Source organism: Austrofundulus limnaeus, unplaced genomic scaffold (genome assembly GCF_001266775.1).
Source record: "Austrofundulus limnaeus strain Quisiro unplaced genomic scaffold, Austrofundulus_limnaeus-1.0 Scaffold7, whole genome shotgun sequence".
NCBI classification, from domain to species: domain Eukaryota; kingdom Metazoa; phylum Chordata; class Actinopteri; order Cyprinodontiformes; family Rivulidae; genus Austrofundulus; species Austrofundulus limnaeus.
The window spans coordinates 4,122,818-4,134,764 of NW_013952409.1; the positions used below are offsets into that span (position 1 = coordinate 4,122,818).

The following is an 11,947-nucleotide window of genomic DNA, read 5'->3' on the forward strand; positions in this document are numbered from 1 at the left end:
GTGTGTGTGTGCGTGCGTGTGAGAGAGAGAGAGAGAGAGAGAGAGAGAGAGAGAGAGAGAGAGAGAGAGAATTACATGGGCTAAATCACTGAATATATGTAAAATGATTTATTTTGATGGTTTTGAGACATGAAAAATGTCGAAACTAATGCATTTAATTTATATTTTAGAAATAAACAATAAATAGAAATAATGAATAAATAGATATAAAAAAAAACATCTCAGTTCAATGAGTTTATCGGAGGACACAGAAAGTAAAATGTTGCCATCTAGTGGAGAATGTTCGGTGAATTTTTTTTATCATTTTATTTTCTGATCGCATTCTTTAGCTTCTATCTTTTTTTTTCATTCATGTATTTCAGTTGAACTAAATGTGATTCCCCAACTCTAAAACTTTTTCTGTAATAAAACTACACTACGCATGCGCACAACCGTTTGGGGAAATCACGTGACCACGTTTTACTGAGCATGCGCGAAGCTTTCCTGATTCTTCAGACTTAGCCACAGGAAATGTAGTTTTTATTTGCCTTTAAACATTAAAATACGTTCCAAACGAAGGTAAGGATATGTTTATGTAATGTGTCGCTGAAGTATTTATTTGAACTAACTGAACTACGTCCAGTTTTTTTTGTGACTTCACGTTAGCTTCTGTTGTTTTGTTTTTTCCCCCTCTTTATTCGGGATTTTTTTTTAAATGCGTTTTTACTGTCGAAAAGATCATACCAAATAACTGAATTAACGGTTCGTGAATACGTGAGAGCAAAGCTTAAATTCGTCTTGTGTCCCAAACAAAACAAACTTTGTTTTTCATAGATTTTTAAGGTTTCACTACATGTGTTTACACTTCCTGTTGTTTATTTAACCTAATCTGTACATTTTTTAAAACTAGACTTTATATCTTACTTTTTAAAACCCAAATTAAAAAAGATATATTCTGCAATCCTGAAAAACTGTCGCAGAGCCATTTCATGACAGATTGGTTGAAGGTGGACGCTGAATATTAATATTCACCAGAACTTCAGTGTGGAAAAAGGCTAAGCTAATGTTAACCATGTCAGTTTAATAGCAAATGACTCCCAAAATATGTAGTTTTAAACTTTATTTGTTGATTATATTTAGGTTTTGGTGAATTTACATATTAAAATATGGTCTGAACGAAAGTATATGTTTTATATTTTTGTTTTTCTTTCGCCTTAGCTTCACTTTCGGTTATAAACGAGTTATCGCAACTGATTTTTTTTAACTAGTTTGTTATATTACCGTGAATCAGTTTCAAGGTTCCCGTTTATAAGAAACACAACTATTATTAAATTCGGATAATGTGTATTTGTTGTTGAGGTTTAAAAGCATTTCCAGTAAGTACACAAAAATACTTAGAGCACTTACAATAAAGTTAGTCATAAAGTGAGAGTTTTTACTAGACTTGCATTTTAGATTTTGTTATTCAGAATTCCTATACTCAGGTGTGTTTTAGGTATGCCTCATAATTTTGATCAAAACAAACTGTTTTTGTCAAAACAGATGAGAATTGTGCTGAAAATTGAAGGCTGACTTAAGTTTCTTTTTTGTTAAACTTAAAGCTATGAAAATGTCAAAGGCTAAATGACATAAAAAAAACACTAAAATAACTTTTCCCCCATTCTTTTCTTTTCTGTTTGTTTTGTTTGTCTAAAAGTCTAATTTACACAAGTTAGTTCCAAAGTAACAAGTTGATTTTAAGCTACGTAAAACCAGTTTGTAAGGAATGACTCTGAGATTCTTGGCACCTTCCATGTCTTGTTCTGCATTTCACAGCAGAAAATATAGATCAGAAAAATTGCAGTAAAAAGATATTATGCATTGTTTTCAAGTTTGAACTTTCACTTTAATGTCCTTCTTTTCTTTTTCTTTTTCTTAAAATAAAAGAAATGAGTTTGCAGCAGAGAGCCAGAGACCTGGTGAGAATGTATGATCATATTTTGGAGCAGCAGATCGTGGGACGGGGCTACAGCTTGGCGTGTAAAGATGAAAAACTGTGGAAGCAGGTGGAAGATCATCTAAAGGACGTGGACGCCCAGGAGGTGCACTGTCTTGGTCTGGATACGCTTAGAGAGATGGAGGAGTCGTTGAAGGCAGCTGCGGCTTCAGCGCCACCAGGATCCTACAGCAGGAGAGTCAGAACCAGGGGAGGACTTCGAGGTCTGGCTAGAGCTTTTGAAGTCATGGAGCAAGCAGCTCTAAACCTGTACCTGGGTCCCTGGAGAAAAGAGTACAGTGTCATCAAGGTTGGCTAAATAGAAGCTGAAATAATCAAACCTTGTATTAAATATTAGTGCAGAGTTTAACATGATTATTTTCTATTCAAGATGTACTCTGGAACATTCACCCACTATATCTCATCGGTGCTATCCATGCCTCAAATCGAGAGCCTCTTTGGGCTGTTGGGATACCAGCACAACTCGTTTCGGCCTGAAGAGCTTTGTCTCCGGGAGTCTAAAGTCAGACCCGCTTCTCTGGACGACCTCCTGCGTTTGTCTTGTGCCTTTTTTGTAGCCCGCTGTGAGTGCCAACTTCTCCTGTCAGCTCTGGGGAATCATGTCGGTGACGCTCAGTGGGAGCTGCACATGGTGTGGGAGAGGCAGAGAGGAAACAGCCTGCAGGTACGACTCAATTAAACTAATTAAAGCCATGTCAGTAAAGCTAAGTTTGTCTCCTCTGTGGAAGATTCTTTGTTAACAGTCAGATGTTCAAACTCTTTACTTTGTGTTAAAGGGGACCTATTATGCAAAATTCACCTTTTTTTTTACAAGTTTTTATGCTTCAATTTGGGTCTGTACTGCTTCCAGAAACAGTCCAAGTGCCAAAAAATTCTCCCAGCTGCTTTTTGACAATATGTAAATTAGGGATGCAAGTTATCGATTAATGAATTAATCTAAAGTTGATTGATCTTATCGATCGACTAACGATTAATTGATAAGCGGCAATTATCTTCAAAACCTGAGTTTTCATATGTTCTATAACATAGACTGCATTTTTGTTGCTGAATTTCAAAAAGCATTTATTGTCAGCTGTATCAAATACTGCTTGAACAAACAAAACATCTCACATATTAAACATATTTATAAAATATAATAAACAAGGAACCTATTAGGTTGCTGAATGGAAAAAAAAGTACAAAATCTAACATGAAACTCTTAATCCTCATGGGGATGAGCAGATATATAAAATTATTATTTAAATAAGGGTAACATTAAAGTTAAGATTAATAAAAAAAAGCTATTAAAATAATGAAAATCCCTGAGAGAGGTGAGAATACAAATAAGAATACTAGGAACTGAACACTACACAAGAACAAGTGCTCCAGGTCCGCCATGCAGCACGGATGAATGAACGCTGTTAAGGTGGTAACTCAAGGAGCTTGTGGAGTTTTTATACTTTAAATTAGAACCACATAAAGTGCATTTTGCATCCTTGTCTTCATTATACAGAGTAAAATAATCCCACACCAGACTCCGTTTGCACCTTCTCACGTTTCTACTCTGGGGTGCCTCCGCCATGATTAATTTCCCTCGCAAAAACTTTTACTAAAGTGTAAGCAGCGGCGCCCTCTCCTGGACGGCGGGCGCATTACGCGGATTTAAACAATTAATCTAATAAAAATGACTTTAATCTAATAAACCATTAATCGACAATTAATCGTAAGTCGATTAATTGTTAACATCCCTAATGTAAATGTAAATTTGTCATTTAGCACAAACTAATGTTGAACAACAGTGCGTGGCTGTGATCGACAACCAAGGAGGCAAGCAGCTTCCAGGTGAGCAGCTTGGCCTTTCTCCTCCACTACGGTGGCATCGGGATGCGGTGACAGACGTGTGTTGCCCTCCCCGGGCACCAGTCTGTTGCTCTCCCCTGAGGTGGTCGCACAGCGTGCAGCGTGTCGTCCTCAACCGATCCGGTGGGGAGGAATTGTGCTGGAGGACCGGAGACTCCCACGCCACAGCGCTGGTGACACGGGAGCCTCCAGGCTACTGGGCGCGGACCTTGACCTCCCCTCGGTTATGCTGCGTTCACACCAAAYGCGATTTCAGCTTCAAAATCGCAGCCAACGCTGAAGTTGGTTGCTCGTGCACTTTGAGGTCAGATGCAGGTCAGCTCTTGAAGCGCTGCACGGCAAGAGCCTCCCCACCCCTCCCTCCTCTGTCGGGCTCTGTTTAATGTCGGACAAGGAAGTGGCTTTGCTTTATTTACAGAGAGCAAGAGCATGTCACGCTCATCAGATAATTAATTCATAATTAATTCACCAGATAATTCAGAGTAGAGGCTCACAGCTCGCTTTCAGGACTGTTTTTCCAGTCTGATGTGTCGCTGCCACGCATTGGTGCAGATATCTCTGTCAGGACACCGACTGCAGGCACTCGATTTCAGCTAAAGAGCTCCTCTCCATCTGTTTCAGGTTAGTGGACATCATTCAGCAAACTGTCCCGTCGGGAAATATGTCGCTACGTCACACAGTGGAGTCTCTCTGATTGGTTGRCGYRGCGCGYCGAGCYRCAAAAGTTCAGATTTTCTAACTTCAGCGATTTGCGCATCAAGCGCGTCGAACGCTCAGATCGTTCAAATCGTTCAAATCRCGCTGCTCTAATCACGCTTGAGGCGCCGCAGCACTTCCCGACGTTGCTTGAAGCGCGTCCACCATAGACTTTGTATGTAAATCTGCTGCTCCTGATGCTGAAATCGCGTTCGGTGTGAACGCACCATTAGTCTTCGCCAGCTTCAGGAAGCGAGGAAGGACACGCKTTTTCCTTCCCGGCACAAAGACGCCTGACTTCGGTCAGACGCTCCAGTCTGTCCCTGCCAAGCGGTGGGTGGCTGTACTGTGCACAGCCCGTCTACCGTTGTACCATTGTGCATYTGCTTGTACCAGCCATTTATTTTCACGTTTCTGAAGTGCTAAAAAACACTGTATTGTGAGGGCGGAGCKAATGTAAACAAAATGTTGGGAGAGCGTTTCCAACAGCAGCTTCTTTGCATTAACAGCTCATTCTGAAGAGAGCTCAGAACAGGCAGAACTGAAAAGGTGAACTCTCGTTATCTGAGATTCATTTTATGAATTAAATCAAATTAACATGTTTTGTATAGCCCAAAGTTGGATCCTAACTTGTTGAAGGACCTCCATAATAGGTCCTCTTTAACAAAAGCAATTATTCTCCAATGATGCAGACATGTCAAATGTTTTAGAATGAATAAATGGTTCAGCAGTTTAAAGTATAAAATGTGCATTTTGTACTTTTCAACAATATTTTCATATGGCTCCTTTAATTGTTCGTGTCTCTTGACAGGTTGCCTTTGAAAACGTCAAGAAGCAGCTTGACGTCAGCGAGCCTCTGATGGAGCTGCCTGAAGGAGAAGTTGATCTGTACAGAGGTGAACACGTTAACGAGGAGCCAGAAGAAGGTGTTGATGAAGAGAATCCCCACTCCGTAATCAGGGCAGTTCAAGGCAATAAAACCTCTCCCGCTGGCCAAAGGCGCAGCAACGGAGCGAGTTTTACGTCCTCGTCACCTGAGTCGGACACTCGTAAAAGTTTTTCAGCAAACAAGAGCAAAAGCAAGCGTTCATCTGAGGAGTTGAAGTCTGATCAGTTAGACTCGCTGCAGATACACGTGTCCGGGTTCGGCAAGGCTGAGCCTGACGTTAACCGTCACTGCAGCTGCCTCAGTCGTCCTCCTCTAATTCTTAAACACTGCTTTGATTGCAACGCCTTGCATGATGTCACCTGTTGCTTCCTTGGAGATTGCACTATGAAAGGCCACAAAGTGCAGTTTGCTGATGAGCTGCCGGAGAAAAAAGAGATGTCGCCACTGAGTGGGAACGGCACCAACGATCCGACCTGCAGCAACGCTGCCGGGACCCCAGACGTGTGCGATGATGCTAAATCAGCAGCCCTCGAGCCAATCAGCTACCACGTCTGCTGTGACTTGAGGGTCGCCAACCCGGACCCTCGGATCCTGTGTCACAAATGTCGTGCCTTCCACTCCTCTAAATGTGTGGAGGGAAAATTGTGTGGTGTAAATCATAAGGTCAGTGAGCTGGGACGCTGCTCCTGTGGGAAACGTTGTGCCAGAAAGCCTTTAGTTCTGTGCCGCTACTGTGGAAGGGAGTATTGTAGCGCCTGCTGGTACAGACGGCCTCTTTCTTGCATCTGTGGCCAAACATTCGACCAAGAATCTTCAGTTTGATGTTACTGAAATGTTTTGCACTACTGAGGCACATTTAGTAGAATCACCGTGCCTTAAATCTGCTCACCTAAGGTCAATCAGTTTGCCGTTGCCTTGTACAGCAGTGTTATTACTGCTTTTGTTTCTCTTTCACTTTACCTTGTTCTATAAGCGGCCATAATCAGCATTGTGAGGGTGTGTGTTGAAATACTTGTGAGCTGTTCTCCTGGGTCACTTCACTGCAACTTGTTGCAAAGCACAACTTAATTCTTTTTATCTGTTCGTCGTTTGCACAGTTTGGAGTAAAAAAGGTTATCTCAAAGTTTGTGTAGTGTGTGTTTTGTAAAACGTGTTTATTTTGTTTGGTTATAGTGTGGCTATAATTCAGAGGAAAAATGAACTATTTAGTCACTACATATTTTACTGCGTTTTTAGTTTGTTAGCTAACAAATCAGCAGTGGTGGGCAGCACTAAACTAAAAATTAGTTGCAATAACCCTAAAGCACTAACTTTAATATTTAGGTCCCCTAATTCTAAAGCACTAACACACTTAAATATTCAGCAAAAACTAATTCTAAAGCACTAACTTTAATATTTAGGTCCCCTAATTCTAAAGCACTAACACACTTAAAAATTTAGCAAAAGCTAATTCTAAAGCATAAAAACCCAGCTGGCCCATGGAACGTTCCTCAGAGTTAACATGAGACAGTATTTTGTGTGCAGAATATTAATATTTCATCTCGTGTGGTTCCCATAGTTGGGATTGAGACCTGTTTGTGGGCCACAAAACATCAAGTGAGGGTCCCCAGATGACTTCCAGACATCAATTTAAATAAAAAAAAACTGCTAATGGAATATTTTCATCATGATCATTGCAATTTTTAAAAATAATTATAAATGAATAAAAATGAGTATCCTAGTTACTAGGTTTGTTTATAGTTATCATTACCATGTTTAACAGTTATTAGTAAAGTTTGCTACGTAAACAAGTAATATATGAGGTTGTGTGTGTCTCCAACTGTTATTTTGTGGGTCAGAAGCAAAAAAGTTTGAAAACCACTGATCTAGTAGATAATAGACCAACACGTGTGACAGTTTTCACCCTCAACTGTTGACATTAATGTTTATCAGTTACATTTAAAGAACTCAATTAGGGCTTATAAATTTATTAAGTGCTAAACCACCAGTGAATTAAGAAATTAGCAAAAGCCCTAAAGCACTAATCAGGAAATTAGTTCCCCTATTAGTGCTTTCATCCTCTGCTGCTTCTGTAGTCGGCTYGTGGAGACATGTCCAGGAGAGAAACCCAGATGTTCCTCTCCCCAGCTCGTCCTGGAGGACCCTGAGACAGACCAGTAAATCAAGAGTTTTGCCTTTTCTTCACTATGACCGAACGAAGCAACAGTGTCATTACTGAGGATGAGGTCCCAATCCATCGATCCAGCTCCTACTCTATCCTACCATCACTCGTGAACAAGCCACCCAGGTGAACTCCTCCATTGTCAAATTAATTCGTTTACATTTAAAAAATCCAACTTTTTATGCTGTTCTGTAAATTGAAAGGAGAAACATCACATGAAAAGATAATGAATTAACCATGTGCATTGACGTACTTTAAGTGTCACTTCCTAATGAAATGGACCAAATTCTTCAGCCAGTGAATTTTCTGCACAAATCCTAGTTTTTTTATTATTATTTCATAAGGCATTGAAGGTAACTGCAAAGTGTTTCAATACAGACACGTTCCAAATTGTCAGCACCTCAACACTCCAACAACATATCTATATTTGATCTTTATGTGATTTTTCTTAATTAGAAAATGCCTGCTTGAGTCATCCACGCTCCTAAATGTGTGGAGGGAAAATCTTGACGTTTAAGTCTTCTCTAATTGGTTGGTTTGCTCCAAGACAAAAACCTCTCCACTGCAGGGATGATTTCTTCCATATTAGTCATGTTAAAAAAAAGTTGAAGAGCAACATTTTAAAATGCTCTTTATTTAAAAAAAAAAAGCTGGTTGTGACCGTGGGAGAGTTTTCTATTCGTTTTGCTCCAGCCACGTGACATTAATAAAGGTTTTGCTGTCCATGTGGTCAATGTAGAGCACGCCATTCAGGTGGTCCATCTCGTGCTGGAGGATCCGAGCTGACCAGCCACTGGCCTGCCACGTAACGGCTTCACCTTTTTCATTCAGACCTAGGTGGGGGAAAAAGGTACAAAAATTAAGTTTTAATCATAAAGTAAAAGTGTAATGTATTGGCAGTCACATAAACCAGAGCTAAAACGTGTGCACCTGAAACTTCCACGCTCAGGTAGCGTGGAACTGTGGCAGAAAACCCTGATATGCTCGCACAGCCCTCCTGAAAAAGCACCGTCTGACTGTTCAGCACCCTCAGCTCAGGGTTCACGAAGATCCTCAAGGGCTGAACAGAGAGACGCCGGGCCTCCCTTACTGCAGGTGAAACCTCCTCGAACATCTTCACTGAACATTCAAGCATCAGGATGCGGAGAGGCACCCCGATCTGAGGCGCACTCAGTCCCACACAATCAAACTTCCTCATTACTTTCTTCATGGTGTTGATGACCTGTTGGACCTTAGGGCTTGTTACAGCTGCTGGATCGACAGRAGACGCAGGTGATCGCAGAATGGGATCCCCTACCTGGCACACATGGCTGTACGGAGGACTCGGAGGGGAGAAGATTTTGCGTTTCATGTAGTTGAAGTAGGAGCGCACTTTAACATTGCTGCTCATAGAGCGTCTACAGGCTGAKATGTGTGGAGGAAGAGCAGAGGCTATGGTTCGGTTCAAGGCTGTGGGACCAGGACGAACACCAAGTCTGAAGCCTGTCCAGGAGAGCTGGAGCAGAGACACAGATAACTTCGTGGTCATGGTAGAGCTGGAGCACGAATGAGTCTGTAGGGACAAAAACAGGAATATTGCAATGTCAGAAAATTAAAYAACATGATTAAATTTTGACTTAATGTTTTTAAGCAAATACTAGATAAACAGAATACCACAAGAAGTGTTTTAAGTAGGCTCAAAGCATATATTTAATTTTCTTTCACTTTGACATGTAAAGTGCGTTCCTTTTGCTCCCCGACCGACCCCCAATATTTAGCATCTTCAACTTTACCCTCAATACGTCCAGAATTTCTAAGAATTCAGTCTGGAATCTTTAAGACGTTGTTTATTTTGATGAAATTGTTCCAATTTTGAAGCCACGACTAGTTTAGCCTACATGTATCTATAACACCGCCCGGCGGGGTTGTCATGTACAACGAAGCAAGCTCCTCCTTTAGCAACTGCTAAARTCCTATTAGCCAGAGGTTAAAAACATGTTTTCCCATTTACGATTTCTCCCTAGTTTTGCTAAATAAATGTGATATTTGCAAATTAATAACATGACACATCTCCGTTACCTTAGAGTAATACGTGTAATCAGCAAAAACATCACATAATATGAAGGTGAAGTTAGAAGACGTATAGCATTTTCAGTCACAACACACGACTATCGGTCGTCTGCAGTGCGCATGCGCAGGATTTTCAGCTTCAAAATAAAAGTTACTATTGTTAAACAGCTGCATGGAGGTTAAGCAGTTGCTTCAAATATCTCTATAAGTATGTGTTTAAGTATTTTTTTTAGTATTTTCACTGGGAATTTGAAAATTTACTATTTAATTCACCGTTAAAATCAAATTATATTGTTCAGAACTTTTATTTTGACAAGATCGGGTGCACCTGAAGCAGAAGTAGTTTGTTCTCACTTCCTGAATTCTGCAGGTTATGGTCACGTCAGTTACTAGCCGCTACATGTCCTGCTGCGCTGGAAGAATATGGGGGTGAGATGGGGGTCCCTGTCTCATTCATGAACGGAAGCAGGTTCACTTTTGTCCGCAGATCGTCTTTGCGACAGAGAGGAGCCAGATGGAAGGAAGAGAGCTGSAGGAAGAGGATGGACGCTTCCGAAGGTCTCCAAAGTTTCCGGTGTGGATCATTGAGCACATCTGGGCTCACAAGATGATGGACATACAAGAAGGCTGGTTTTTTATTAAATTATTATGATTTTGTTGACTCGATTGTCTTAATGTGAAGGGTGTTCTTTATACAGAAGTTTGTTTTTATAAACATTGTTTTATAAACATTTTAAAAAGCAGTGTTACTTTTAACTGTTGTTTCTATTTATTTGTGATCATTGTTTTACAAATTAGATTTAGCGTGCTCTGTTTTTATGCAACTATAATATTTTCCCCATACTTTTCTTTTTGTTTGTTACTTTGTATGAGTCGCTGTAGGGATGTTAAATGAGAAAAAAAAAACAAAATCAAGTGTGAAATCAAATTTCATATTGTATCTCCGCAGTCGTCGACCCCTCCAGCTGGCCAGATGTGGACTCCCAGCCTCTGAGCCTCGAAGACTCGTGGAGGCTGCGCGTCGTCTCCGCTCAAGTTTACTCCATCGTGAAAAACAGGGACATGAAGAACTACGAGAGAGTGATGGGGTTTTTGGACGCCACCTACAGACTTCTGCCCAGACTTGTGCGCGCCATCAAACACATGAAGATCATGTTTGGACTCAAGACGATGGTGGGAGTAAAAGATGTTGACCATGTTGTTTTATTCCTTCACTTGATTACTCACCTTTTTTTTTCCTGTTGTCTCCTTTTGCAGGTAATCATGTGGATGCTAAAAGAGGGCAAAGGAATGATCGACACTGTGTCTAAAGTTGGACACTTCTTCCCAAACAAACTACCTCAATACCAGGATCAATGTGTGAGTGAAACTGGAACTGTTTGTACTTTTTTGATTAAGTTGTGAAAAAAAAACTATTATTTCTGTTATTGAAATGCTGCAGTGAGTCATTTTTGCAGATGTGAAAACCTAAGCATCTGTTTGTTTTCTTTCACAGAGTCAACGTGAAATGTTCCTGATGAGGAAGAACCACGTCGACTTCAAGAGTTTTGCACAAACACTCGCTCTGAACAAGAACAGACTAGAAGAATATATGAAGGTGAGTTCAGAACAGCAAAGCAGCTTATTTTAGGTTGAGATAATCGTTCTAATCTAACTTTCAAATCAAAGTTTTCTAACAAATATATCTTCAGAAGCAATGACGTTACTCCAGACTGATAAAAACTGAGTTTTAAAACCGGCGCTCCCTTTTTAGAAAACCAGCTTGTGATAAATTGCCAAATTTCACAAACTGCATCATTTTAAAGCTTTTCAAACAAGAAGTTTAGGTCCTGTTTACACAAGACCGGTCTCTGGAAATGCTAATTCTTACTGGGGTGAATACACACAAAAAAAAAATCACCTGTTTACATGGAACCACTGCAGTAATACCAGGCAGGGTTGCTAAATGAGACATATTAAAGTGTTTTACTGTTCCTTTAAAAGAACATATTTTGAGTCTAAACAGCTGATTTGTTGTGCATATATGACCCACTCAGTCATATACTGTATACCGAGTGAAAGTGAAAAGGCTGCATGATCACAGTCCAAACCCGGTGATTAAACTAAGGTTCSTTTGGACCTAGGATAATTTTTGTGTTTTGCTTTTACAAGCTGCAAAGGGTGCGTAACAGAAAAACACTCTGCTGTCTCTAATTTATCAGTGTGCATTGCCAATGCACACTATTGTGATTGTTTCCCATCCAAGTCATCTCAACTTTGCCATGCTTCTCCTCCTGCATACTTTGTCCTAGAGCTGCCATTGTAATTTATATCTGTAAAGCCCCTGTGCCAAATGATG

General features: G+C 40.4%; 3 protein-coding genes across 4 annotated transcripts in view; 2 read left to right on the forward strand and 1 right to left on the reverse strand.

Annotated features, from left to right (window-relative positions):
- The first annotated feature begins 256 nt into the window (after nt 1–256).
- spata2l (spermatogenesis associated 2-like) lies at nt 257–6,522 on the forward strand. The gene is made up of 4 exons (XM_014033853.1): nt 257–558; nt 1,906–2,264; nt 2,346–2,639; nt 5,322–6,522. Exons 2-4 carry the CDS (start codon nt 1,908–1,910, stop codon nt 6,219–6,221), a joined length of 1,551 nt encoding a protein of 516 aa, XP_013889307.1. The 5' UTR covers nt 257–558; nt 1,906–1,907; the 3' UTR covers nt 6,222–6,522.
- A 1,336-nt stretch (nt 6,523–7,858) lies between these two features.
- pdf (peptide deformylase, mitochondrial) lies at nt 7,859–9,949 on the reverse strand. 2 transcript variants are annotated; one of them, XM_014033881.1, is made up of 3 exons: nt 9,938–9,949; nt 8,491–9,112; nt 7,859–8,393 (listed from the first exon to the last, which is right to left on the reverse strand). In XM_014033881.1, exons 2-3 carry the CDS (start codon nt 9,086–9,088, stop codon nt 8,236–8,238), a joined length of 756 nt encoding a protein of 251 aa, XP_013889335.1. In that variant the 5' UTR covers nt 9,089–9,112; nt 9,938–9,949; the 3' UTR covers nt 7,859–8,235. The 2 variants fall into 2 exon arrangements, with proteins under 2 accessions (XP_013889335.1, XP_013889328.1); XM_014033874.1 differs by lacking the exon at nt 9,938–9,949 and adding an exon at nt 9,619–9,717.
- Nucleotides 9,950–9,983: 34 nt separating this feature from the next.
- The window catches only part of LOC106536556 (uncharacterized), a 6,451-nt gene continuing 4,487 nt past the window's right edge, over nt 9,984–11,947 (forward strand). The window contains exons 1-4 of the mRNA XM_014033864.1: nt 9,984–10,235; nt 10,559–10,782; nt 10,867–10,968; nt 11,105–11,206. Coding sequence (XP_013889318.1) covers nt 10,124–10,235; nt 10,559–10,782; nt 10,867–10,968; nt 11,105–11,206 — 540 coding nt within the window. The 5' untranslated portion in view covers nt 9,984–10,123. The remainder of the gene's footprint in view (nt 10,236–10,558; nt 10,783–10,866; nt 10,969–11,104; nt 11,207–11,947) is intronic.